The sequence below is a fragment of the Colossoma macropomum genome, unplaced genomic scaffold (genome assembly GCF_904425465.1).
Source record: "Colossoma macropomum unplaced genomic scaffold, Colossoma_macropomum, whole genome shotgun sequence".
NCBI classification, from domain to species: domain Eukaryota; kingdom Metazoa; phylum Chordata; class Actinopteri; order Characiformes; family Serrasalmidae; genus Colossoma; species Colossoma macropomum.
Window position 1 is genome coordinate 15,827,348 of NW_023494790.1, and position 27,145 is coordinate 15,854,492.

General features: G+C 39.9%; 1 protein-coding gene across 1 annotated transcript in view; it reads left to right on the forward strand.

Annotated features, from left to right (window-relative positions):
- The first annotated feature begins 400 nt into the window (after positions 1–400).
- odad2 (outer dynein arm docking complex subunit 2) overlaps positions 401–27,145 on the forward strand; it is an 80,606-nt gene continuing 53,861 nt past the window's right edge. The window contains exons 1-10 of the mRNA XM_036572317.1: positions 401–470; positions 1,237–1,464; positions 2,109–2,266; positions 2,627–2,783; positions 4,324–4,430; positions 5,998–6,134; positions 8,285–8,401; positions 15,549–15,769; positions 19,025–19,168; positions 22,452–22,605. Coding sequence (XP_036428210.1) covers positions 1,256–1,464; positions 2,109–2,266; positions 2,627–2,783; positions 4,324–4,430; positions 5,998–6,134; positions 8,285–8,401; positions 15,549–15,769; positions 19,025–19,168; positions 22,452–22,605 — 1,404 coding nt within the window. The 5' untranslated portion in view covers positions 401–470; positions 1,237–1,255. The remainder of the gene's footprint in view (positions 471–1,236; positions 1,465–2,108; positions 2,267–2,626; positions 2,784–4,323; positions 4,431–5,997; positions 6,135–8,284; positions 8,402–15,548; positions 15,770–19,024; positions 19,169–22,451; positions 22,606–27,145) is intronic.

Below are 27,145 nucleotides of genomic sequence, written 5' to 3' on the forward strand. Positions count from 1 at the left end.
TTTACTCAAGCTACATAAAATCGTCTTAGATTTCTGCTCACAAAAGCAAAAATAGAGCGCTGCATGCAAGAGGAACCCTTCAAACACCTGATGCAGCATGAAGGCTACATAAGAAGCGGGCAGGTGTAACTTAGCTATAACTAACTTAGCCATTGTTCTAATTTAGAACGATAAACCAGCCTTTGGGGATTCATTCACTGAAACGTGAATGATACATCGTGTCAGAATTAGGAAAACTTTTCTTTGTTTTTTTCATTTTATTTTATTTATTTTTTTAATGATTCGCGTTTACAGCGCTCTGCAACCTTTTTGGTCCTTTCTGCTCTATGTTGTTTAACTGTATCCTAGCAACCGGGGTGCGCGTGTGTGGTTGTCGCCATAGTTACCGCGTAACGGCAAACGACCTGGGCAGCCAGAATAGCTGAGAGAGAGAAGGAGCGGAGAGACTCTCTACATCTGATCTTAATCTGGGTAATGCACAAAAAACTCCTATTATAACCTCATTAGCTACCTCAGATACCGAAATGTAGTACAGTAATGAAGCAAGTTTAATATCAACAGTTTCACATTCTCAGTCTTGCAGGCTAACGTTAGCTACGATAGAGAGGTTATAGTAAACTGACTTAACTGCATGTCTTCAAACTTAGAGTCGTTTTTTATTGTTTGTTTGCTTGTTTGTTCGTTTCTTTGTTCATTTTTAACCCAAACTGTTAACAAACAATAAAAGTCACCCGTAAACCTACTAGCTTTACTACCACTGACTAATAAACATAAGTTTCAAAAGTAATTTTTCTTTTTCCTTTTGTATAAAATGGAATTCCTTTAGCCGTTGTCCCGTCAGAGAGAGCTAGCTACTCTTTTTAGTGGAGAAGCAGAGCACACAGCAGTTTATGCACCTACATGTTGGCAGCAATGGGTTATTTCTTTCCCCACACCAGACAGAGAGTAATGTAGCACAGCGTTGCTGACTGACAAAGCTGCAACAAATTTATAAACACTTTCTTCAGTGGCTGTTTTTCTACGAAAAACATTGTGAAAGACCTGAAGCAGGAAAATCCTAATGGAAATATCTTAAAGGGTTTTGCTTGTGGTTTTATTGCACAGCAGCGGCAACCTGAATTTATGCTGTTTAGGGGCCAGAGAAGTCAGTTAGAGCTGCTACGTTGTCAATAAAAGATCTCCATACCTACAAAACCTTATATATAAAACAAAATAATAAACGTGTGTTCATTTTTCGGAAAGCTTTTTTCTTGCCATGGGGGTGGCACTGACCCGGGCGGCTCAGTGGACTACGGGTAAGCTGGAGGTCAGCCCGCTAAATGAGGCCTTACTAAAGGACATTGTGCACTTTGTGGAGCAGTTCAACAGCAGACACCCTCAGGAGGCGAAGCTGGTGTTTACTGAGCCGCTGCAGTGGACAACGGCTCTGCAAGCTTCTGATTTCACCTCAGAATATGAGCTCAGGTAACCATCAGCACTGCTTATTGCTATATAAGCTTGTGGAGGATTTGATCTCTGTGTTCCTTATGTTTTTTCTTTGGAGAACTCATAGTTTAGCTCTTTTAGATACATTTGTGTAGCAGACTTCAGTGAGACTCTGAACACATCACATCTGCGTATCTTTATTTTTTTTATCCCGTGGCTTGTGATTAGTTGTCATTCTTCTGCTTTTGCTGCTTGATTTAGATGAATCACACTAACACACTCAGATTTCACACTTTAAAATATATAAATATATGAGATGGCAATAATAGTTAAGAAATCATTTGAAACATTGTTTTAGCTATCGCATAGTCAACACATTAAATGGTTGGATGATAATACAATCAGTTGACACAATCACAGTACTTGATCAGTTACTCATTCCTCTGGAGTATATTGCTCATGGATCACAGACATGGAATCTTTTTTTTGGCTGTTAACATTTTTAGCTCATTAGACTAAGAAATAGAAAGCTTCTCATTTTGACGTGACATTTTTTGTTAACCCCTTTATATGAAAAAGTGCTTGTATGTGGGCCCGTTTTAATTCCTCACTGTCACAACTGTGTAACTTACATATTAATTTCATACCATATTAGGCACTGATGTCTTTTCTTCCTCTTTTAGTGGCTCCTCAGTGCACTCTCAGGATACTGATGAAGATGAACGTCCCCTCCTCCAGTTGATTCCTCCTGACATCTCTGTGCGCAGCTTCAGCCACCTCTCCAAACTGGTGCAGCTGGCTAACGACAGCAAACTCAAGGAAGTGCGGGCCTGTTTGGAGGGTATGCTCACAACAACTGGGCAACCACAAGCCTTAAGACTTGCAGCTCCAGTATTTCTGATTTTCATTTGCTTATGATACATTTTGTGAGTTCTGTTAGGTTGTTGAATGACTTTGTCTACCATATCCTCAGGTTAGTTTATAGCTGGTTGTTTCAGTTTATAATACTGCCAGGTTTCAAGAGCTGGATCTGTGACCTCATATGGTTTTTGACAGGCACTGTTGGAAGTTCATTACACATACTATCATGATATAAAAGTAACAGGAAATTGTAATTTCCCTTGAAGTGCATATGAAGAGAAATATTAGTGAGAACACTGTGCAGTCTGAGTGATAATGAGAGACTGATGTCTTGGTGCAGCTAACATGGAGCCTGTGGTGAAGATGCTGGGGCCAAACTTTACTACAACGGAAGGAAAGGACTCATCTGCAGAAGCTGAGCTCAAAGTGAAACTGCTCCTTATCCTGCAGCAACTGGACATGCAGCTGCTCAACAGCTCCATCACACAGCTCTCACAGTATGATCTGCATAATATACTATACACCAACAGTATTCAGTTCCAGTCCTGGAAGGCCAGTGTCCATCACAGTTTGTTGATTTTGTTGCTCAAATACTCTTTCACTGCCAGGTTAAGTAGGTGTGTTTGAGAAGGGAGCAGAAAAAAGAGAAGAAAGATATGCTGGACACTGGCCCTGTAAGACTGGAATTAAATAGCCCTGCTATAGATAATTGATAGACTATCATCCATCCATTCATGTTATGTTAACTTATATAAATACAATTGTCAGGACAATGTTTGTGAACTCTTTTCTGAATGACTCCTAAAATGTCATCTGATCTAATGTGATCATACTAAATAAAAGCAGAAATATTTAACATATAGTATGCACAAAATTCTACATTGCTATAACTGTATTATAACTATATTACTACCTTAAAAAGGTTCAAATGGATATCATTGATGGACAAAGTATATGAAGCTGTAGAATAATGACCTCTGAAAAAGAGGATGTATTTTAGTCCATTTAGCGTTTAAAAATGACTTGCCCAGACATGAAAGTAGCAGTTTTGGTTATCTGCTTTTTATCATAGAATCCTTTTTTAACATAGCTTTTAAAGCTATGTTGAAAGCTTTGCTGCCCATCTGCTCTTTGTTAATGACCACCAGGATATTCTACAGCACTACTGAAACAATGTTCTGCAGACAGGCAGATCTTTGGGGTTAACTGTACACAAGAGATTTGGAGAAAACAAAACCCTACATGCCAACACCAAGACCTCCTCCCAGCTGTGCAGCATGGTGGAGGGAGTATAATGGTATTTCTGGTGTTGGGCTGCTTTGCTGTCTCAGGGCCTGAGCGGCTTCCAGTTGCGCTGAGGAAACAATGTAATCCAAATCGTATGTTTAAATTCCACAGAATATCAGGGTGTCTGTTGGTGTTGTAAGTTGGTACATGCAAAATAACAATGATACAAAAAACAGAGTAGCTTCAATGGAAGAAATTTTAGATTTTAGAATGTCCTGACCTCACTTCCATTGAAATTACATGGTGTGATCTGAAGCAGGCTGTTCAAGCAAGACACCACAAAAATATGCATGAACCGAAACGGTTTTGGATAGAGGAATGGGCCAAAAATTCGTACTAACCGCTGGACAGGACTGATCAGTGACTACAGAAAGCATCTGGTTGAGGTTATTGCCAATAAAGGAGTTTCCTAGTAACTAAATATAAGGGTTCAGTGAATTTTCCATCAACAGGCTTTGTTCGGTGTAGCACTGTATGTTTTTCTTTTTGTTGTTGTTTGTTAAGTAAGACTGTCTTTATTCACTATTATGACTTCATGAAGAGCTGATTGTAATGTCATTGATTCAGAAGTCCAGATAATTCCAGAGTTCACAGCATTTTTCTCACAACTGTACAAAGGTACAGTAGATGTCTGAACACTGACTGTACCTAAAGCCATCGTTTGTTAATTAGCAGCAAAACTGTATCCTATTTTAACATTTGGTGAACAGACTGTGTTTAACCACATGTCTCTTGTGTGCTTGTGCTCAGAGAGGTCAGGCTGAGTCCAGCTGCTGTAAAGCGTGATGTTGAGCTGCTGAAGAGTGTGTGTGGTGGCGGAGAGAAGAGGCTGCTGAAGTCAGTGTGCTACACATCAGGTTTGCATTACTCTCTCTCCTCCTTTGCCTCTCACCCTCTCATTTTCCTCCACTCCATCTCTTTCTCTCTGTCACTCACTCAATTTCAAATTTACTTTCGCCCTCCTGCTTGTAATGTATACTAGTTTGGGCATATGTTTCTCTCTCCCTCACTCCTCGAGCGACCACCATTAGTGGGCAATGCTGGATATCCTTTAAATATAAAATGTCTGTGTTCAAGCCTCTTCAACATGGAAACCATTACATATGTCAGATTCTAGTTTACAAAGAGATTCATCAATTCCACCTCTCTCCCTCATGAGAAGGGGCAGATTTGCCATAACAATTAAATGTTTGGGGAGGAGAGAAGCACGCCTTGCAAATTCCGAATGATGAATGTGCCCACATTTGAAAAATACATCCCCCTACGCCGGGGACAAATTGGAACCGTCTATGCAAATAAAGTCGGGGGGAGCTGGAGAGGATGCGCATAGCGGTTTGGATTATGTGGAAGTATTGGCGGGCATATTTGGAGAGGGTGATTTATTTGGGGGTGAAATCAGCGCTCTCACCCGGGCTGTCTGCAGAAGCTCCATGCTGAAGAGCCATCAGTCATCCTCACTGGTAGCACTTCGGCAAGCAGCCCACAGCCTTCCTCATGGGGGCCTGCACTCTTTCAGTCTGCCATAAGCAACCGTTTACTGCACACACACCTCTCTTACCTACCGAGGAGTACAGGCCAGTTATTGCACGCAAACAAGTCACATGCATGATACTCCTTTTTTGGTTCTGCAGGTGATATGCAATGCATGTCAATATAAGTATACTTTACAAAGAGTCCTATTTAACAGTCTCAGGTCACGTGAGAGAATTTTATTTAATGCTGTTTGTCTAGGCAGTAAATATTCATTCGATTAGAAAAACAGCATTAGAATAAATAGAAAATAAATGTAAGCGTAATCATTCCAAACTGCTCTGATTTGGTTAAATATTGCATAAAGCAGTGGTCGCCAATCCTGTTACTGGAGATCTGCTTTTCTGCAGTTTTTAATTCCAACCTGCTTCTAACATGCTGCCCCCTCCTTACCTAACACTAAAGCATCTGGTCCAGCCAATTTAGAACTTCTGAAGGCATTAATTAGATAAAGCAGGTGTAACTGATTGTAGTTGGAACTAGACTCGGCACCAACAGGATTGGTGAATACTGGTATAAAGTAATGCAAATGTAAGTTGTGCCATTGGTGGCATCCATGTGATGCTGAGCTGCGTTCAGGACAAGAGGAACAAATGTGTGTTCTAATCATCTCATAACATATCAATAACTTTTTGGAAAGTTGGAAGAAATTACAAACAGATGAAGTTTAAGCAAGTGGCCTTAAATGGCCTAAGAACTTTGCAGAGCACTGTAGATAGGTACGAACCTTTTCTTACTTAGTCAAATGCATTTGATTCTGGTGTCCTCACTCAAATCCAAAGTCTCAAACTCTCAGGTTTCAAGATACTGGCTCTGGTGTAGAGTAATGGGCTCCTTTATTTATTCATCTTAAAGAGACGATCTTTATCTTGCGTTCTCTGGATGACTCCACAGATTATGAGTTCAGCAATGGCTGCCGCTCACCTCCATGGAGGCAAGTGCATGGAGAGATTGCCTACCTCATCATCGAGCCGTGTGACATAGAACCACTGTTCATCACCTGCAGCACTGCTGGAGTCTACCTCAATTCGGTGAGAAATGCTGTTATCACCAAGTCTAGCTTAAAGAGTCATTTGGCCCGTAAAACATGATTAACCTTAATGAGGAATTCCTTCCATTATTCCAAAATATCTGCATAATTAAAAGATTAAGATGATAACAGAGTAATTTGTTGTGGTCTAATGTGTGAAAAATATACCAAATCAAAATTGTGTACAGTGGTTGTGATAGGACCCAGATGTCTGAAGTGTTTGATGCCTCTAAAAGCTAACTGGAAAAGGTTATTATGGGAAATAGTTATGAAATATGCTGCCTGATACATGAGACAATGTTTTACGATAGTTTCAAGACAAGGTTTTGGCGTGTATTTATCCAAAGAAAACTTTTTTTATTTGTTTGATACATTTTTTTGATTTATCATTTTACCATCACTTCCCATTTCTTACATCTGGTTTTAGACTGCCGCTTATTTTAGTGCTGGTTTTAACAAGCCCTCGTCCCCTTATCCTCACCACATCTCTTTGGGGGAATCCCTGATGTCATCTTAAGGGCCATTCTATTACCTTATTACCTTAAGTGAAGTGTGTTAGATGATCCCTCAGAGGGGTGTTTGATAACTTCGGCAGCAGAACTTGACTAGAAATCATCGCGACCTGATACATTTGCCTTTTTTGAATGACTGATTTTGCTAGTCAGCAAGCTAAAGGCTACACAGCTAACACGAAAGGCAAGGCAATACATCACAGCTTTAGACCAAAGTTTATATCCAGACAAAGCAATTATATACAAATTTTATGTATATTATTTTCAAACCTCAATAAAAAATGTTTTGCATTGCATAGTTTGCATGGCTAGCTAATTATCTCACTGAGGCTAAACTAGTAGAGATCGAGTGCATCTGAGTCAAAGTTCATGTGACCTCTTTAAAAAAGTATTGAAACAGGAACTAAGAATCCATATTGCAGGATATACGTGAACAAAACAAATTTACGTGGTGAAACTGTAGTCACATTTGGAAAACACTGGTTTGGAAAAAGTCTTATTTCATGTGGATTTTGCTGTTTATACTTCTTCAAATCTTTCTTGCTCAAACTGCATATGCCAAAAAATCTGATTTGAGCCACTTGTCTGAACAAAGACATTATTTGGTAACTGCTATGAAACATATATAAGTTATGTAGTTATGAGAATGAGGAACTGAAGTGAAGACCTTATGGTTTATGGGGTTGAGTATTTTGTCCAAATGAAACAATTTCTCCCAGAGCACCGAGTGTTTGCCTGCATAGCGATATGTGGAAAGTGTACCATACTTATGATATGAGTTTGTCCTCACTTATTTGAGCATGTTTTGTATCAGACTGTTTCCTCATGGCAGTCTTTTGCGACAGTAAGTCTGTAACCCGCTAATCCTAGCAGGCCTAGTTTGAGTGGCTTGTGGGGGATGAATGGATCCCATCAGGATGCTAAATGGTGCAGCATGGTTTTTCTACAAATGAAATGTGTCAGCCTGTCAAGGAAACTAATGTCGTAAGATAATTTTAATGTACACAACGAGCTGTTAATGTGTGTGAAAGAAATGATACACAGACCCTTTTCCAAAACATGAGGTAAGCGAAATTGAAAAGTTTAGATATGCACTTGTGTGGTTGTGGGCCAGCTTTGCTTCTATAACTATGCTAAGTGTTTCGAGCTGCCTCTCAGACCAAAATGTGTGTGTAATTAATCAATGGGAACATTTTACACACCACAACATTCCCCTTTCTCTCATCTAGTACATTGGAGGAAGGTGAACACATTTCCTCTCTTTCCTTTTCGTTCTGTCGCTCTTTCTTTTTCTCACAGCACATATCTGTTCATGTCACCTTCTCATAGTGGGGATGAGGTCAGGTTTAAATGGTTGCTCCAACTGGGTTACAGTGATGTTAATAATAAAGAACCCTCAGGAATTCTAAAGTTCCATGTGTTTTTAAGTTTGCGTGTGTGTAGTGATACTCTTAAGTTTTGGCCCCTAGATTGTTGACCCTTCTAGCTGGCTCTTTCAGCCACCTTTTCCCAAAAAAACTCCTTCAGTGCCAGTAGGTGTAACCACTTAAGCGTCTCTGCCAAAGGTCCATGATGCAGGCCGTGCACCAGGATGCATTTACTCTCACTGTTTTAGACCATCTGTATTTTGATTTTACAGGGAATCAAGCAAGAAGGAGAGGAGAATGCTTATGAGAGAAAAAGTGATGTCTACAAAGACCTGGTCACACTTCTCAAGAGCAAGTCTCCACACTTTACTGAGAGCATCAATAAGCAGGTAGTGTTTTTGAAACCTGAGAAAAAAAATTAGAATAGATCTGTGTTATTTTCAGCCATAAGAACAAAATGATAGATGATGTATGTATTTGCCTATTGATTGTATGAATTGTATTTCACATTATTAAAGGGGAATTCCACCTTTTTAAAAAATTTGCATAATACAATGGTTGAGATGTAAACAAAGTAATTCAGAGTGGCCTGGTGTAAAATGGAGCATTGTAGGGACATGTACCGACCTAGATTTCTCTACAGTGATATATGGTGGTGATATTGTCTACCAAAGAGCCATATTGTCTGCAACACAAATATAGCCATTTTACTACCAATTATCCAAAAAGACCAGTGAACCTACACGTCTTCTGAGGTTTTTTTTATGTATTTGCTTACCATTTAAAAGAAGTTCTGAACTTCTCAACATTTTTTTCTCAATGCTGCGGCTCCCATAATCCCCTGAGCAGGAGTCCAGTGCAACATTAGTACTGAGGTGATAATTAGCTTGATCATCTCTCAAAAGCACTCAGTAATGCTGATATAAATAACTGTTTCATTACAGTGATTTATCAGTCTACTCAGGCTTTAGCAAGATCTGTTTGTAAATAAGCTGTGAAAGTAAGTTCCTTTTATCTAACAAGCATGCTTGCTGCATGCTGTTCACTGGTTTTAAAATACTTAATAAAGCATTGGTGTTTCTTTTAAAGATGGTATATATCAGTTACTTATTTATTTATATTATACTCCTATTCTATTACATCTCAAACCTGATTGCAATTAGGTGCTGTTATTAATTTGAGCTTGAGCTGTGTCCGTCATCAAGTATCGGAAACAAGATAAATAATCAGCCAATTTGCCCACTTTAGGCTTGTACTTTAACAGCTGTACACAATGGACAAAAGAAGACAATTGTAATTATTTATATGCCAATTTATCATCAGCTAAAATTTCATGATTGTGATTCTCCTTGTTTGACAAAAGCTGTGCGCTACGTTTTCTCATTGAGTTGAATGGAGGTTTTGCCAGTGTTCTCTAAAACTTGTACAACCTTGCAACAGCAACTACAAAAGAATGCATTTGTAGGCAGAGCATGGACAGGTCACTTAATGAATCAAGTACAGAAGCTCCCAAAGCTTCCAAAACTCCAAGAGGAAGGAGAAATTATAGCTCCTCAAGGTGAGGGCCTTCCTTCAGAGTTTTCCCAGTCGTGAGCAGCAGGTGGTGGTTCGTGGGAGGTTTTTGAGAGATGGTGTGCATGTAGGGGTTGTTAGTCCTTCGTGCCCCTCAAGGACGCATGACATCATCCTGTGAGTCAGTCACCTTCATCAGACGCACACACACAACCAATCAGGGCCAGAGCTCAGCTGTCTCACACTCCCCTGTCAAGATAAATGGGAGGGCTGCGACTGAGAGGGTGAAAGAAAAACGTACGCACACAAGCCGCGCAGACGTCCTCCGAGCAGATCAGAGCCCGCTCACTCACTCGCTCACTCACTCACTCACTCCTGAGGCTGCAGTGTGAAGTATGCGCTCTCAGATTAATCACAGCTGAAGAGAGGAGCGGAGGACAGAGTGATGGGAAATCAGTGTCTGCTCTGCACTTCGCTGTGAGATAGTGTCTGCCTGTCACAGGGAGAGAGAGACTTTCTCTTTCCTTCGTTGTGCTGTTTTTCACATCACCGCAGTGTGAAAGAATGTGAAAACAGGCCAGTTACTCAAGCCCCCAACCGAAAAAACAAGTCAGATACACTTCTGAAAAATCAGTGATTCATTCAGTAGTGCTGTTTCCTGCTTTAGTGACTTGATAAATTAACAAATCGCTCCCCAACAATGACTTCAAGATATGGAAAAAAATGTGTTTATCATTTGGAGAATTTAGTGTTTCTCACCAGTGACTATATTTGTTGGAAAAATGAATATTTTCGCAAGATTGGCGACATTTACAGGGCCAAATATGTACAAAGTCCTTTGTACGTGTTATATATTTTCACATTTTTAGAATGAAATGCCCTTAATAGATTACCATCTCCCAATATTTGAGAATTGGCTCCCCTGCTCCGTGTCTTATCTCAGTTTTTTAAGTAGTGCAGGGCAATAAATACTTTCTTGTTGATGCAAACAAAGGCTCCTGTCCAAGATGTACTTTTCATTTCTTTAAACAAAGCCTTCAAATCCGTCCTGATGGTTTATGCCGGCTCTTGGCCTTTTTTACAACCAACATAATTCTGTCCTTGAACGATCATAACGGAAACTCTATCACATAGACAGATTTCCGTTTATGTTCTTTGGTAAATTACAGTGATGTTATCTCATTGCGATATATAGTTTGCAGATGGAAAATGAAAGGCAGACAGCAGTATCTATGTTGGCTTGTGCTGCGGTGATTATAGCTAATGGCTGGTCTAACAGTAAAGGCGAGAACTACTGCATGCTGCTCCCTTAAGTTACCTTGAGGACAGAAACTTTGGAATGTTATCTTCCTGCACTGTTTCTACATCTGAAGCCACTGACTGAGACACAGATTAAGTTTATCCCAGGATTACAGAAGGTCCTTCAATAGAGCTGTCCAAGTAAAACTGGTTTGGAGTCCAGCAGAATGCTTCATTTTGAGAGTTTGAAGGTATGGCCCTTAGAGAATTTGCTCAGTAGCTCTGCCCACCTGGAATCCTTCTTGCCGTTGAGGAGTGACAAATTTTTAAATGACAAATGCTCTGCTGAGTAGCACCACTGCTCTCAGGCTGGAGGAGACTGAGAGAGAGTGGAGGAGTCTGTAGGGAGGTACGCCTGAAAACAGACACTTTTCAGCTGAAACTTTAAGACCAAATTCTACCTTCAACAGCAAATTATTGTTCAATCAAAAAAGCCCCCAAAATGAAATTAAGGCTTTTGCACTTGTCAAGTTGAGGTGTCGTAGTTGTGACTCCACTGTAAACTTCAAACAGCTGTTCATCCGTCAGCTGAAACGATTGGTTGACTCTGTCCAGTTGAAGGATGCCATCCCAGTGCTGCTCCTTCTAATGTATCCTGCAATACCAATGCATTCTTGGAACCTCTGTCTGAACAGGTTTGCGCTTTTTTGTATGCAGAGTGCACCAAGACAATCTTCTTAAATGTGTGTTTTTTCAATGTTCATTCTTAAGAAGAATATCAGGAAAAATTGTTACTATTCAAAAACTTCTCTTAATCTTTTTTTGAGAATTGTATTTAAGAACATTCTTATATTAGGAACTTATTAAGAACTTCTTAGTGTTTGTCATAAGAACCTTTCGTGAATTCGGCCCCTGTTGCATATTCTTGTTGTAGCACTGGTGGTTGGCTGTGGGAGCGACACTGAGGACAGGGCAATAAAACTGGGCATGGTGGTAGCGGGTTGGGCTGGATTATGAGTGGCAGTGAATAGAAAGACATTATTATTCTCTGAGGAGAGGATGCCAGGCAGTCAGGCCTGTGTGTGTATGCTTGTGTGTGCATAAAAATGCCCTCCAAGCTTTCGTGTTTTACAATGCCAGCAGCAGGAGCTTGGCCATGAGCACGACCAGCTGAGGAGGATTGACAGACAGGCTGTAAAGAAAAGAGTTGAACAGAGTCCACTCTGACTAGCCTGTACACTTCCGTTAAAAAGTTTGGAGTCACTGTTCAAAAGTTTGGAAACAGTGTTGTTTAGGAGTTTAGGCACCCCTGAACAAGTGATATATTTTGTGAAAAGTGAAAAGAAGTAACACACAACTTTTATTGTCTGCCAATATTAATGCACAATTACTTCATGTTTGGTTAATTTAAAAAATAGACAAAAAGTAGTTGTGGCATGTACAAAAGTTTGGACAACCTGCTAAGTTAGTACTTAGTAACAGCCCTTTTGGCAGATACAGCTTGGAAATGCTTTTTGTAGCCTGTAAGGAGTCTTTCTTTCTTGTTTTAAGAATTTCCACCCTCTAGGTCTGGAATATTCGGTTTTTAATTTTGGGATTCTGATATTTCTTTCTTTTTTTTGCCTAAATGTAGGCTATCAATAAAGGCAAACTGCAAAATACTGTAATATTCAGGATTCTCAGGAGAAAATTAGATGACTCAAGGTTACAGTCCATAACACAGCTTTATTTTTAATTTGCTGAAAACAGCACCAAACATGGTGGAAAGAAACAAAGCCTCCACCACTAACAGCTAAAACACAGCCCTCTGATCTACTCTGGAAACTGTTCAGTGGGTGACGTAACAACGTAGCTAAACCAATCAAATAAGTTCAGTTCACTCACACAGACGCCAAATAAATGAAAGCAGTGCACAAATTTAAATACACCATTCAAGAAACAACAAATCTTCAATCTAACACCAATTTCTGATTGTTAAATGGTGCTACTAACCAGGAGAGTTCTCTCTTTCTTTGCACCTTCCCTGTCTGTGATTTCGCTAATCATATTTGCAGACAGTTCGAGGAGGGAGTGCTGTATGTGTCCTCACTCAGAGTTAAGCAGCAGTGTCCCAGGCTGATGTTCACTCACCTGAATCGTCCTCTCCAGAGGCATACTGACTCATCGATCGCACACAGATAAAGCTACCACCAGTGTGGAGGGGGCTGCTGCTGTGTGAATTGAATAATCTGCTTCACCCCAGAGGCTCATTTCCTCTGGATCACCGCCTGGGCTGCAGTAATAAGTCTACTCCGACACGCTTTTGTCATCCAGCTTGCAGCCAGAGCCTGATTACGGCACTCGGAGAGGCTGAACACGCACCAGCTCCAAGTCAGGGCCAACACAGGGGCCAAAGACAACATGCTGTATCTCCTGACATATCAGTTCCTCAGAAAACCGATGCCTTTTCACACTTTTATTAAATCAGACACTTTCATTCAAATGTGCACGGCTGGGCCAGAGCAAAAAGGGGCTCCCATTAGGGAAAAGCAATCAAGCTGGACTGTGTTTGAAGGTGCAAAGTTCTTGATTAGTACACTGCTTGCATTAATATGCGTGGTCAGACACTGACACAAGGAGAGGGCGTATCATTTAAACCCCTGTCCTTCCTTTAGTTCTTTGTTCTTACATGTTCTGGCACTCTTTTTTCATGTCACTCTGTTATGGGCCAGAGCATGAGCTGGATGTGGCCAAAGCACTGTCATGATCTATCTGGAGAAGGTGTGTGTTTGAGTTGCTTTTCTGATGGCTAATGTAGGCCTGACAGCTGAGAATCTGCTCCTGCTCTTCTCTGTGCTTCTCATTTTCCATCCATGCAAATCTAAGCATCTCCAGTTCACCCAGCACATGGAAAAACAGTAACAAAAACAGTAAGGTTGTATGTCAACTTTTCAGTCGTAGCCTGCTCCTGAGCAGAAATGCAAGCCTTTTGGTTTTTCTGAATGCTCTGCTCGTGTTTTGACAAGCGCTTCTCTGTTTAGTGGCTTGCGTGCCATATTGGAGCACCGCTGCTTCTCACATGTTCCTGGACTGAGCAATTACAGGTATATTAAATAAAGGCGGGTGGAGCTGGACTTTGGCTGTTCCAACCACTCGCCACTTTAGACTTTTTATGACTAAACAAAGTTCTGGAAGGGACAGTGTGTGCTTGGCACTACCAGTTCAGTACAAACACACTTATTCATTTTTTCTTTTTCATTCTTCTTACGTTACCTTTTTAACTCATTAATGTACACGCAATACTATTTGTGCTGTTTAATCCACTCTTCTCCTTTAACAGTGTGATGTCTTAAGTCTGGTATTGTGTAAATTTTTCTAGGTAAAGAGCTTGATTTAACACAGTCTTGCACCATCAGGCATGATCTCTTAAAGGCCAATTTATAGTCCAGGTAACAAGTGTCGCTCGACCAAAAAAACCTGTGGTTGACAGTTGTCACAGCACTACAGGCTTTCATAGTCCTGTGCCAGGAACAAAACGTCAGAATAGAACATCATCTGTGCATTCTGTGAAGACTTGTATGGCAACGCAGCTAATTACACTGTCTCGGTGTGCATTTGTGTTATTTTTTTGTCGAGTAAAACTTGGGCCTGGACTATAACTATATGAGTGTGTTTTAACCTTTGGTTGCCATTTATTAAAACAATAATAAGCCCTTACCATCTGAATTACAATCTGATTGTGTGTGTGCGCGCTCGCTCAGAAACCATCATAGTGCATCCAACAATAAAGGCAGTGTTGTGCTTCTTTAATACAGTGATAGAAGCTGTGGTAGCAGACAAAACTCTAAGTACACATGCTGATCCATTTCATTATACTCAACGTGGACATGCTCATGTTCTAACTACTCTAGGGGCAACATGGGTTAAAAGGAGACAAAGCCAGTCTCTGAATGTATTTGGTTTGATAGGGTTAACTCAGCTCCCTCACTATGTCAGCTGGAAGCAGCCAGAGGAAGAATGGTGGCAGTTCTGGCTATTTTCTGCCTAGCAGGTGTCTGTGATTAAAAATGGCTCGGCCTGCAAACAATTCGTGTGCTGCACCCTGTTGGCATGCTCACGGAGGTAGTAAAAGAGAGAGACCTTCAAAACGTCAAAAATCATCAGTGAGTGGCATGGCCACAAAGACTCGACTCAGACTGTGCCAAACTGCCAAGCTACAGCAAGCGGAATGTACAGAAATAATAAACGTTTCATATTGTTCAGCCAATTAACGGAGGAGGCCTATGCACTGCACTAGCCTAGAAAATCTGTTTCTGTTTTTTTCCCCTCTTTTTTCGTCATTTACTCCCCATAACTCAATAAAAAGTGGATTGTTATTCTGTCAGTGGACTGTGGAGAATGGCTGTCTTACTGAGAAGTCTAGTGATACAAATTCAAAAGTGTGATTTAGTTTTATATGTCTCCTTCGAAGGACAAGCAGTCCGGCCACGCTCAGGCGCAAGTATGTGATGTGTCTCTCCAATACAGCAATAAAGAGACAACATGTCATATGTAGGCTGGAAAATATGCTGCTGAGCGTTATCACAGTTTCACCCACAAGGAACGGAGGACTATGTTAAAAGAACAGCCATTCAGAGGAAGAACTCCTTTTTAACAACTGAAGTCTGTATAATTTTACAAGAGCAGTTTATTATATATTTTACAGCTTGCATTTCAGTGCAAATTAAGACAGGTTCTTTTCCTGAATGTCTTCTCATATCTTTTTTTTTTTCTACTTTTTGCTCTTTTTTTTAAACCCCTTTACAGGATTTTGTCATTCAAGGAGAACCTCCGACCACTCTGAAAATCCCACATGTGGAAACCGTCGATGTGGAGGAACGAGGCCAAACCCTGAGGTCTTACGAGCATCAGCAAAAGAATGTGCATGAGAAGTCGAGACAACAGCTCGCGCTGAACAAGTCAGGCGGCGTGAAGAAATTAGAACCATCTTTGAAATGGAAGAACCTCGGCCTCACGTCCCCTCATGAGTAAGTGACTCCTCTGTCTCATGTCCCCTCACGAGTAAGTGAGTAAATTGATTCCAAACCCCTATAGACACCCTAACGAGTGTCCCTAGAAAACAGTATCAGGGTCCTACAACCTACTGATGCCCACATCTGAAAAAGCAGTCTGTGAAATACACTTAAGCAGTCACACTTTATAAGGAGATGGTTAAGTTGTCTATAAATCATGAGGCGAGAGCAAATATCGGCAGCTCCTCTCTTATAGGCAGGCGTTAATGGTTGTATTTTCGGCATGGCACCATTACACTCTGCAACGACCAGCTGATAAACCCGCTCCTGATGCTTCACACATGTTCCCCCATCCACAGATAGATCTAACAGAGCTGTGAGCTCTTCCAGTTGTCCCCTCCTTCGTCAGTTACTTCTCCTTTAGCTCTTTCAATTGCACATACATTTATTTGGAAAAATAGCTTTTTCACAACCTTTCATAGAAACAGCTATTTCATTATGATTGTTTCTTTCATTTTCATCAGTTATTATGGGGAAATCCACTGAATTCAAAACTTAAAAATTCTGCATAATTAAATTATTGTGATGTAAGAAAAGTCTTTCAGACTGGTTGTGGAATGTATTGTAGAGAAATTCAGATTTTCTGTACAGTGGTAGTGATAGGAACCACGGGTTACAATGTTGACAACGCTAATGTAGCCATTGTATTTACACTATTATTTTTCAGAGTATTATATGTAATGTCAATTCAGATTTCCTGTACAGTGGTAGTGATAGGAACCAGGGGTCACAATGTCTACAACTCTAATGTAGCCATTGTATTTACTCTATTATTCCTCTGAATATGATATGTAATATTTCTAATGGTAAAATTGTGGTGGGAGCTAAAATGGTACAGTTCTATTCAAACATTTGGGCTCCCTTGGTTAAATAACATGTTTTGTTGATTTTCTAACTGAAATAAACACATCCTCTACAGAGAACACATTTCTGCACATATTAATGCACAATTACTGTTTGTTTGCTGAATTTAACATACTGGGGAAAAAAGTGTGAAAATGTACTGGCACATTTCACATTTTATGTTTTGTAAAGAGCCAGTGTGAAAGGAGCTGATGAGATGGGTTACATTTACAATTATGCAGAAATTTTGAAACACCTGTGGAATCCCCCTCTAACTTTAACAGTCATATGACAAATTTACAAATTTATAGTTACAAATTTTGTTGTGTATCTTGTAGTATAATAATAATTATAAGACCTGTTTGGATACAATTATTTATTTTTCTTTCACTTCCTAGCCTGGACAAACTTCATAGACTGTTGGCAAACATACTGTTTGACCTGATGAGAACTTGCAGTGCTCAATTTTTGTCACAGCAAATATTTTTATATTCCAGTGAATATTGATAAGCCACACACAGTGTTTAGAGGATGCAGAACATCATCAGGTCATGGATGCTTGCAGGAGCTGCAAGGCAGGGAGAGACAACTGAACAAAAGCCTGTCAGTGTGACCTTTTAGACACATACAAAGTGAATATGATTTAAAATGACTAACTCACTCTAAATGAAAGTATTTTGGCTACAAGCTGCAGTTTCTCTGTATGTTGAATGGGATCTTTAGAGCTTGTCCAACCTAGCAACAGTTGCTAGTAGGTATGTAACAATGCATTGTAATTATGATATCACAATGCAATGAAACAATGTGAATTTTATTAATTAAACCATCTAATGCAATTGCATTGTTTGAACACCAAAGTTTGCAAACAGCCTGCGCACATCAACAACCCACTCCAGCCGTTCAAGTCTTATCACGCAGTGCTACCACTTCCCAGCTTATTAGGACGCTGGATACGGTCATCATTTTTCATCATTCACATTTTCATGTTCAAAATAATGTGAGAATATTGACTTGTGAACCCATTATGAATCAAAATAATACCCAATTCCAAAAAATGTTTGGAAAATAGACAAAATCAAAACAAACAGCAATGATTTGCAAATCTGTGATGTGTATTAAATAGAAAATAGTACAAAGACACAATATTTGATGTTTTAACTTAGTAAATTAGTTGTTTTTTTGGGTATATACGATTATTCAAAATTTGATGCCCACAACAGGCTCCAAAAAAGTTGGGACAGGGGCATATTTACCACTTTAATACATCACTTTTCCTTTTAATCATGTTAGATAACCGTGTGGGGAGCTAAGAACAATAGTTGTTATATGTAAAAGTGAAAGTGGAACACCTGTGTTCTCTCACTGTGAAGGCACGCTGCTTTATCATGAATAGAACAGAATGTAGCTTTGTATTGTCTTGCTGAAACAACCAGAGAAGTCCCTGGAAAAGACATTGTCTAGATGGCAGCATATGTTGCTGCAAAATGTGTGTGCACCTCTTAGTATAAATGGTGTCTTCACAGATGTGTAAGTTACACATGCCATTGACACTAACACACACCCCATACCATAACAGACGCTGGCTTTTGCACGTTGCATTGGGAATAATCGGGATGGTCTTTTTCCTTTTTGACCCAGAAAAATGAAGCCCATTATATCCTTAATTCATTTGAAAGGTGGACTCAAGTCATATCACAGCACTAGTTTCCACTCTGCATCAGTCCATCTCAGATGAGCTCAAGCCCAGAGAAGTCATTGGTGTTTCCGAATGTTGTCGATATATGGCTTCTGCTTTGTATAGTGCTTTGTGTAGTAACTTGCATTTGTAGGTACAGTAATGAACTGTGCTTGCTTACAAAGGTTTTCCAAAGTCCTGAGCCTGTGTAGTTATATTCATTACAGAATGTGAATGCCCATATTCACCTGTATACCTGTGGAAAGTTCCAAAACAGGCGTTTTTGATAGTTCCACAAACTTACCAGTCTTACATTGGCCCATCCCAACTTTTATGGAATGTGTAACAGCCATCAAATTTCGATTAAGCATATGTTTAAAATATTAAATATCTTTTCTTTGCATTTTACCAGATGCCCCAACGTTCTTGGATGTGGGCTTGTATACTGTTGGCTAGAAATTGTTGGCTAAAATGTACCGTCACACCATTTATTGCTACGAATGGACACATTTCTGGGCAGAGCCGTGATAGGTCAATTAAAGAAAAGCTTAAAAGGGTGATTGCTGTTAACAGCCAAATGTAAAAGGGCTTGGGGGGAAGAAATAACTTTTAGTGCCTGATTTCACAATAACCTAAGTGTTTATGGCACAAATACAGAGGTAATTCATTTTCAGTGTTTTGTTTTCATGCAGAGAAACTGAGGTGAAGAAGGCAAGAAAAAATGGAGGAGGTGAGAAAGCCACAGAAAGCCGGACCAAGTCCCCCAGGTCGGAGAGCAAGAAGAAGGCTGATTTTTCTGGATCTCCCTTACCAGGCCGTCTATCTTCACAGAAAACGTAAATCGCCGCACACTGATTCATAACATGCTGTGACCCAGGCAGAGGTGTTTCCAGTTAGAAGTTGTGTCTGTCACAGTCTAGGCTAAAATAAATACTGAACCCAAAATGCCTCCCAACATCAGCCCGAAACAGCTTCTCCTCGTTACATGCCTAATTGAATGAACCTTTAATCTCAGGCCCAAACGGACAGGCCCTTCTTGAATCATTGGCTTGGAAAAGGAGACTCTTTTTCACAGTGAATTATTTCAGCTGTAGGGGAGTTTCCGTCTTACAGTCCTAATAAGACATGGATGAGGTAGCCAATGGGGCTGGCATGTGGCCGCCACGCTCCTGCAGCCATAACGAGCTTTTCTGGGAGACCCTGGTAATTCTGCTCTCTCTATTGGCTGTTTCTTGTGTGTTCTATCTGACTGTCTGTCTGGCAGTGGAGAGCAGCATCTCCAGCTGTCCCATAACACTGGTTGCCAGAGTACACACAGTATACTGCCCTGCCTATAAAGTATGGGGAGTGCCTTCAGCCACTGAATTGTCCTACTGCTTCTCTGCCTTGATGCAGTTTAACTGGACCCCTGTGATCCACACAAAGGCCTGAACAATTAGCCAGGGGAAGAGCCTCTAGAGATCATCATGCACACATCACACATATGCTCACTGAGCACTTTATTACTATACCTTCTCCTTCATGCCTTTATCTAATCAGCCGATCTTGTGGCAGCAATGCATAAAATCATGCAGATACAGGCCAACAGCTGGTATGATTCTTGGTGCCAGATGGGCTGATTTGATTGTTTCTATAACTGCTGATCTTTTGGGATTTAGAGTCTCTAGAGTTTAGCCAGAACGGTGTAATAAAAATAAAACATCCAGTGAGCGGCAGTTCTGCGGACAGAAACGCCTTTTTGATAATAGAGAATAGCCAGTCTGGTTTGAGCTGACAGAAAGGCTACAGTAACTCAGATACTATTCCAGTACAATTATGGTGAGCAGGAAACCATCTTAGAATGCACAACATGTCAAACCCTGAGGCAGATGGGCTATAACAGCAAAAGACCATGTCAAGTTCCCCTTCTGTCAGCCAAGAACAGAAAACCGAGGCTGCACTGGGCACAGGCTCACCAAAACTGGATACCTGAAGACTGAAAAAACACCTGGTCTTATGATTTCTGCTGAGGCACACAGATGGTAGGGTCAGAATTTGGCACCAAAAACATGAATCCATTGACCCAACCTGCCTTGTGTCAACAGTGCAGGCTGGTGGAGGTGGTGTAATGGTGTAGGGAATGTTTTCTTGGCACACTTTGGGCCCATTAATAGCAATTGATCATCGCTTGAATGTCACAGCCTATTTGATTGTTGTTGCTGACCATGCTCATTGCTTAGTGGCCACAATTTGCCATCTACCAGCATGATAATGCAAAAGTCATCTCAAACTAGTTTCATGATCATGTCACTTAGTTCAGTGTTCCTTAGTGGCCTTCCCAGTCGCTGGATCTGAATCCAATAGAACACCTTTGGGATGTGTTAGAACAGGAGATTCGCAACATGAAAGTGTACCTGAAATATCTTAAGGAATTGCCTAATGCAATTATGTCAACATTGACCAGAATTTCAAAGGAGTGTTTCCTACATCTTTTTGAATCCGTGCCATGAGGTTGGTTTGAGAGCAAAGGGATGCCTTTCCCAGTATTAGTGTGGTGTTCCTAATAAAGTGCTTGGTGAGTGTATATCTTTTATTTGCAAGAAACTCATAACTGAAGCAACACCAAATGAAAAACACTACCTTGTACTGAATGCCCAACCCCACACATTGTATGACTTTGTTGATTTCAGTTCACTTTTTAGGTCTTTGAACCATGTTTAATGCAAAAGATTTTCAACAGGCACGTGCACATATAGACCCCAAAGGGTCAGGGGTGCATGACTCCAGTCCTGCACCTTTTGGCGATTTTCCTGCTCAAAACATCTGATTCAATTGATCTGTTAATTGCCAGGTTTAGTGGATCTGTTTGAGTAGGGGAACCACCAAACTGTGCTGGCCCTCCTGGACCAGAGTCGTACATGCCTGCTCCAGGTCGTCTGGAAGTTCTACGACACGACACTGACTGGGACATTTCAGTCAGGGGAAAACAGTGGCAGCTCTTTCAGGGTTCACTGTGAAACTGCTACAAGTTAAAATGTATGTTAAAATGTCTACTGCAAGCTTAAAATAAAATATGAAATGTCTTTGCAAGCTTCAAGTATCCACATCTAATCTAGAACGAACAAAAAATGTTCATGTGAAACGCTGTTAATTTAGTGCAGAATGTGAAAATCCTAAGGGTGCTGGCAGGAATTATCATTATTGTGGAGGTGTTTTTTTTTTTCCTTTTCTTTTTGACCTTTTTCTTAGTTTTGACATTTATGGCTCGAAAAAAAAGTTCAATTAATGTTCATGTGCAAATCTCTGTTACTACTAATCACACCTCAAACTACCATACTCCATTATATTTCATACTGTATAACACACACAGGCCTAATAGAAACACGGTGTTGATAGTGTGATAATAATTAGTACCTGAATGAGTGTTTACCATGGCATAGATTACACATAAAGAGCCTTGCCTGGCTTTGAACGATACAGCTTCTCCCCTGGAAAACATATCTGTGTCCCCCCGGCCCTTCCCCAGCTCCGGCCTGCGCTGTTTTCATGATCCTCTCGCTCCAATGGCCCTGGCTCTTTTAATGGCCAGCTGCGTTTGTGTGTGTGTGTGAGCTTTAAAAGAGACCTCTGAAAGTCTCTGATGGCCACTCCAGTCTTCTCTGCTCTCTCTCTCAATTTCTCTCCTACTCCCTCTCTCTCCTTCTCTTCTCTTGTATGTGCTCTCTCCATCCCCCGCTGCTTAGGTTGAGACGATGGCTTAAGCTGACACTTCAAATACACTCTTGAGCTGCGATGGCCCTTTTGGCAAACAGATTTACCATAAATGCTTTTCAGAGCACAGTAAGTCATTCTGCATTGGTGCTCAGGGTCCATGGCTTTCAGAGAGTTCCTCATGAGAGGATGGCCTCTCAAAGTGAAGTGGCTTGCAGATGCTTTGATAATGTTTCCGTGGTCTTTAGAGTTTGTTGCTACTCTTTTAGTTGTAAGGCTGGCTTGCTTTTGGTTACAAAGCTGCTCCACATATAAATATGGTTTTCTGAAATTCTCGCATCTGTCATTTAATGAATGTGTTTCTGATATTCTGTGCACAAAGGGCAAAACCACTTCTGCAGTGTACTCACGTTCTTTACCTGTGTTTAGTAAGAGCCCAGGTGGAGGAACAGGAGCTGAAGAGTTCAGTGAGAGCTCGTCTGAGAGTGAAGAGGATGAAGAGCAGAGTGAGAGGCGAGGGGAGAGCCACACTGACCTGCCGTCTGAGTACTGGCAGATTCAGAAGCTGGTCAAGTACTTAAAGGTATGCACTCTAACACTGAGTTGAATGAGTGAACATTGGCAGTTTCACTAATCAGTCACATACCTAAAGGTACACACATGCATACCCTCATATTAATATACGGATAAGTATCCCATAAATACTTTCAAATTCTGGAACTATTTAAATGTCTGATGGCATCTACTCTGAAGTATGTACTTTTTTAAGTAACTGAAGGTTCTCTCATGCTCACATAGTACTCTACAACAGTCAGAAGACCACCCTTCATTTATTTCATTTCCAGTCAAAACAGCAATCAAGTACAAGTAATTCATTTGTCAGCATCAGGAAAACAGAAGAAAACATATTTTACAAAATATTTAACAAAAAATTACACAGAAGCATCATATATAATATAAGTAAATATAAATATAATATAAAGCATGTGTTGTGTCCACCCTTTGACTTTATTAGCTTCCATTTGAAAGATGTGCTCTATTATATGCTTTCGCATCCTTTCAGAAGACTTGCTTTTAACTTTTCAAAGAAATCCGCAGGGATATTTTTCCATATCTCCAAAGCTCACTCTTTGGTGTTGGTTGCATTTTCTTCTTCTCATGATCCAAGTAATCCCAAACACATTCAATGATGTTGAGGTCTGGACTTTCGGGTGGACAGTCTATTATTCTGAGAACACTATCAGCTTCTTTGATTTCTTCTTTTTTGTAGTTTTTTCCTCAGTAATATCTTCTTGGCAGCTACACATCCTTTCAGACCCATAGAGTTGAGTTGTCTCACAGTGAAAAGATGGACAGAAATGCCTGTGGATTTTCTCCGATCTTTCTCCTCTCTCTTTTAAAGATGAAAGCTTTACGTACTGTTTATCTGATGGTGACAGTGTTGTTGGTCTACAGGTCTTGCACGGTTGTCAGGAGTCCCATTTCTTTTTTTGTCGTATATGTAATATCCTCAGAAATATCTCCTGAAAAATGAATAACGTGTGCTTAACAGCTGCTTTACCAGTCTCTGACTTTTGCGCAGTGCTGTACGTACATACACTAACACAATGTTCTAACTGCTGAATAGAAGTACATTTAGAAACTGGTTAAGTACATGCCTATTTTGTTTTCTGCTGTACTATTGATGAGCAAACCAAATAGTATCATGAAAGTGTTTAAGCTAAACAGTCCAAAATTCTTCATTTGCAAGAAACAGTACCAATGAACCACTGAACACAAAATATGATGTCAGTCCTGTACTGAACTTTCCATAGTTTTCTTTCTAATATGTTGAAAGTCAGGACCTGTTACTACTCAGACATCTAGTGCCATGTCTGCTGTTGAAAAGAAGCAGAAAACAGAGCTCTGAAACATGTACTACTGCATAGACAGTCCACAGCTACTGGCAGGAAACAGTAAAAATCACTCTACTGTAGCTGTCTTATAGGACTTTCTCTACTGACCGCCTTCACTGTTGGCCCATAGTATCACTGTGTGGAAGGAAAACATGATCTAAATAGATCTACGTAGTGTCTCGTTGACTTCATCTTTGTATTGCTTTCAACCTGTCAAAACATATATTGGTATCTTTGCCAAACTCTTTTAAAGTTATTTATGTGTTATTGTTATGACATGCAGGTATCTTTCATTGCATGTGTGAATACCCTACAAGTAATATCATGTTTGGTGTTATATTATTAAATTATGTTTATTCGTATGCATTTTTTAGAATGTGTCAGTCAGGTGAGTGTCTTCATTCATCTGTGCTGTACTTTGCCTTGCCCACAGCTGTATAAAGCCAGTGTTTATCTGGATGAGACAGCACACATGGGGAATATTAGTATGTCAGGGTGACAGTGAGTCCATATTAGACTGCTCTGCTGACCCAGACTGCCCTGGCACGGCTGTGCAGGCTGATTACGGATTCCAAACTGTTTATGCCGCTCCATAGATACCCTTCATCCAATCACATGATGTCACACTGACCACATCGGAATCAGAGTCTTTTTAATCGCAAAGTGCAAGATGCAGAAGGAATTTCTCTGCAGTTTGTAAGCTATAAAGTACACATATGTTATAAACTACATATAGCACAGTTATAAAGTACATATATCTAATACATTACATGTGGAATGGTTAGAAACTACATGTAAAACATATTGTTGCTGTTGGAACAAAATCTTATATCCCCAAAATGATGATAGACCTTCATAGTTTTCAATGTACAGCCATATGCAAAAGTTTGGGCACCCCGGTTAAATTGCATGCTTTGTCGATTTTCAGAATTAAAGTAAGTTAACACGTCCTCTACAGAGAACTTACTCATATACGCAGTTACTGTTTATTTGCTGAATTTAACATATTGGGGAAAAAAGAAAATATGAAATGTGGCTGATGAAAAAATTATGGCACATTTCATATTTTATATTTATAGCAAATAAATAGAAATCGTGCACTACAATTAGCAGACAAAATGCCATATTCAGGTTTGTTCCCTGTAGAGGATGTGTTAACTTTTTTACATTTAGAAAATCAACAAAACATTTAAATTGACCAGGGGTGCTCAAAGATTTGCATACTACTGTAAGTTGATATAGAAGAGATTTTGTTCCAACCAATTTTGGAGTATGTATTTTGGTTCAATCAGCATTCAATTTCCACACATTGTAAAGAGCAACTGGTATTTTCAAATTGTCAAAAAATGAAAAATGGAGATACAAAATTTTGTTCTGACAGCAACTATATATTAGCATCCGTGCTAAATATGTGTAATTGAAGACATGAGCATAGATATATTATGTATGTTTGTAATATTATATTGCTGTTGTCGGAAGAAAACCTCTTATCTCCATTATTGTCGTTTTTCAGTTTTTGACATAATGTGAAAATACCTGTTACCCTTTACACAGTGCGTAAATGTCATGATGAATGGACTAAAAGAAATGACCCAAAACGACTTGGAACAAATTCTGGTTCCATTGATTCACATTAAAAGTAAAGTAGGTTTTTTCCTTCTCCTGTAAAATTACCATTTTGGAGATACGAGGTTTTCTTCTGACAACAGCGATATGTACAGCTGATCACAGAAGATGAGAGACTTTGTTAGAGAATATTATGACCTGAGGAGAGGTGCTCTGCAAGTGCCAGTAACTAGGGTTCTTACTCTTGGACATCTGTAAGAGCATCATCACCAGCTATATAGAACAGACTGCAATCAGTTCATCTAAAGATCAGAGTGGTTTGTGCCCGATCCATAGTCAAAACAATCAGCTAAGATGTCATTCATAGGTAATTTATCTATAAATCATCTACTTTCCCGCCCTTAATCTGATAGATGCTTGTTATTTCCTAGCTGCCTAATGCTTGTTGGTAATCCTTTGTTTGGATATGCACAGCAGGCCTGCTGCTTTGAACACACTCAATGTGGATATTATTGAGGTATATTTTGATAGAATCATCTGCAGTATAACTGCTAAGTCATCGGAAGGAAAACAACCAGGCAAAGTCCAGCTGTAGGAAGGTATTTTTAGCTGAGCAGAACACTGGATTGAATGTAAATTTCCTAAAGAGAGGCATTCATCTTCTCTGTCTTTCAAAAACATAAAAAGAGGAACCAGACGTTTAATGAGAGATGTGGTAAATCTCAAAAAAGCAAATGCTATACTTATCATTGACCTTTGTGAGGATTATTTAGGTAAAAATGAGATATTAAGATGTTTGTTTCCGATACATTTGTCAGTCTTTTGGCAATATAGTGCACTGTTTCAGAATGGAAAGGATGTTTTATAATGTGACCTTTTCTGAATTCTATCTGTCTGGAAACCACAGTGCCCCTTATTTATGAGGGTTTATCCAGTAGCGCACTTATAATGTCATTACCATCAGAAGCTGAAACACAGCCTTTGCCAAACAAAATATCTGTTTTATTTTTGGAGTCAAGTTTCTTTTTTTCTACTCTTTTTCTTATTCCTTTGCCAGCATATAGACAAGCATTTATATTTCAAGAAGATGAAGTGTTGCATGAATGATATAAGCTGTGTTATAGTATTTATTTACCTTTGCATTTGTATGGCATGCATTACCGGTGCTGTACATTCGTACATGTTTGCTTTTCAGTGCACGTGCAAAGAAGGTAGTTTGCTCAACTGACTACATCCTTTCATGGTGTGCAATATGCGTGCGGATATTTTCACAGCAATATTAGTGTTATATTTAGAATTCACACATGTTCTTAGCCCACAGAACATATCACACTACGCTCCATTCACTTGTTGTGCTGATGGGTGAGAGAACAAGGTTTTTAAATGGAAATGCACAAGATTCCATAACCACATCAGCGGGTCGTGGAGGTAACCGCTGGGTATTTGTTTTATTAGCTCCAGCCTAACTGCCTTATTAGCTTCAATTAGAGATAGATGGCAACCGAAGAGCGTTTCGCAGAAAAATCCTCTCACACTTTGACAACTGCCAAGACTTTGCTGCTTTCAGGCCACGCTCTGGTCCTCATTAATCGCCTGGAAGTAAGTTAATCATTTGTGGCCTAAGACTCTTACGTGATGAAAAAGCATGCGAGATTTCTGCCA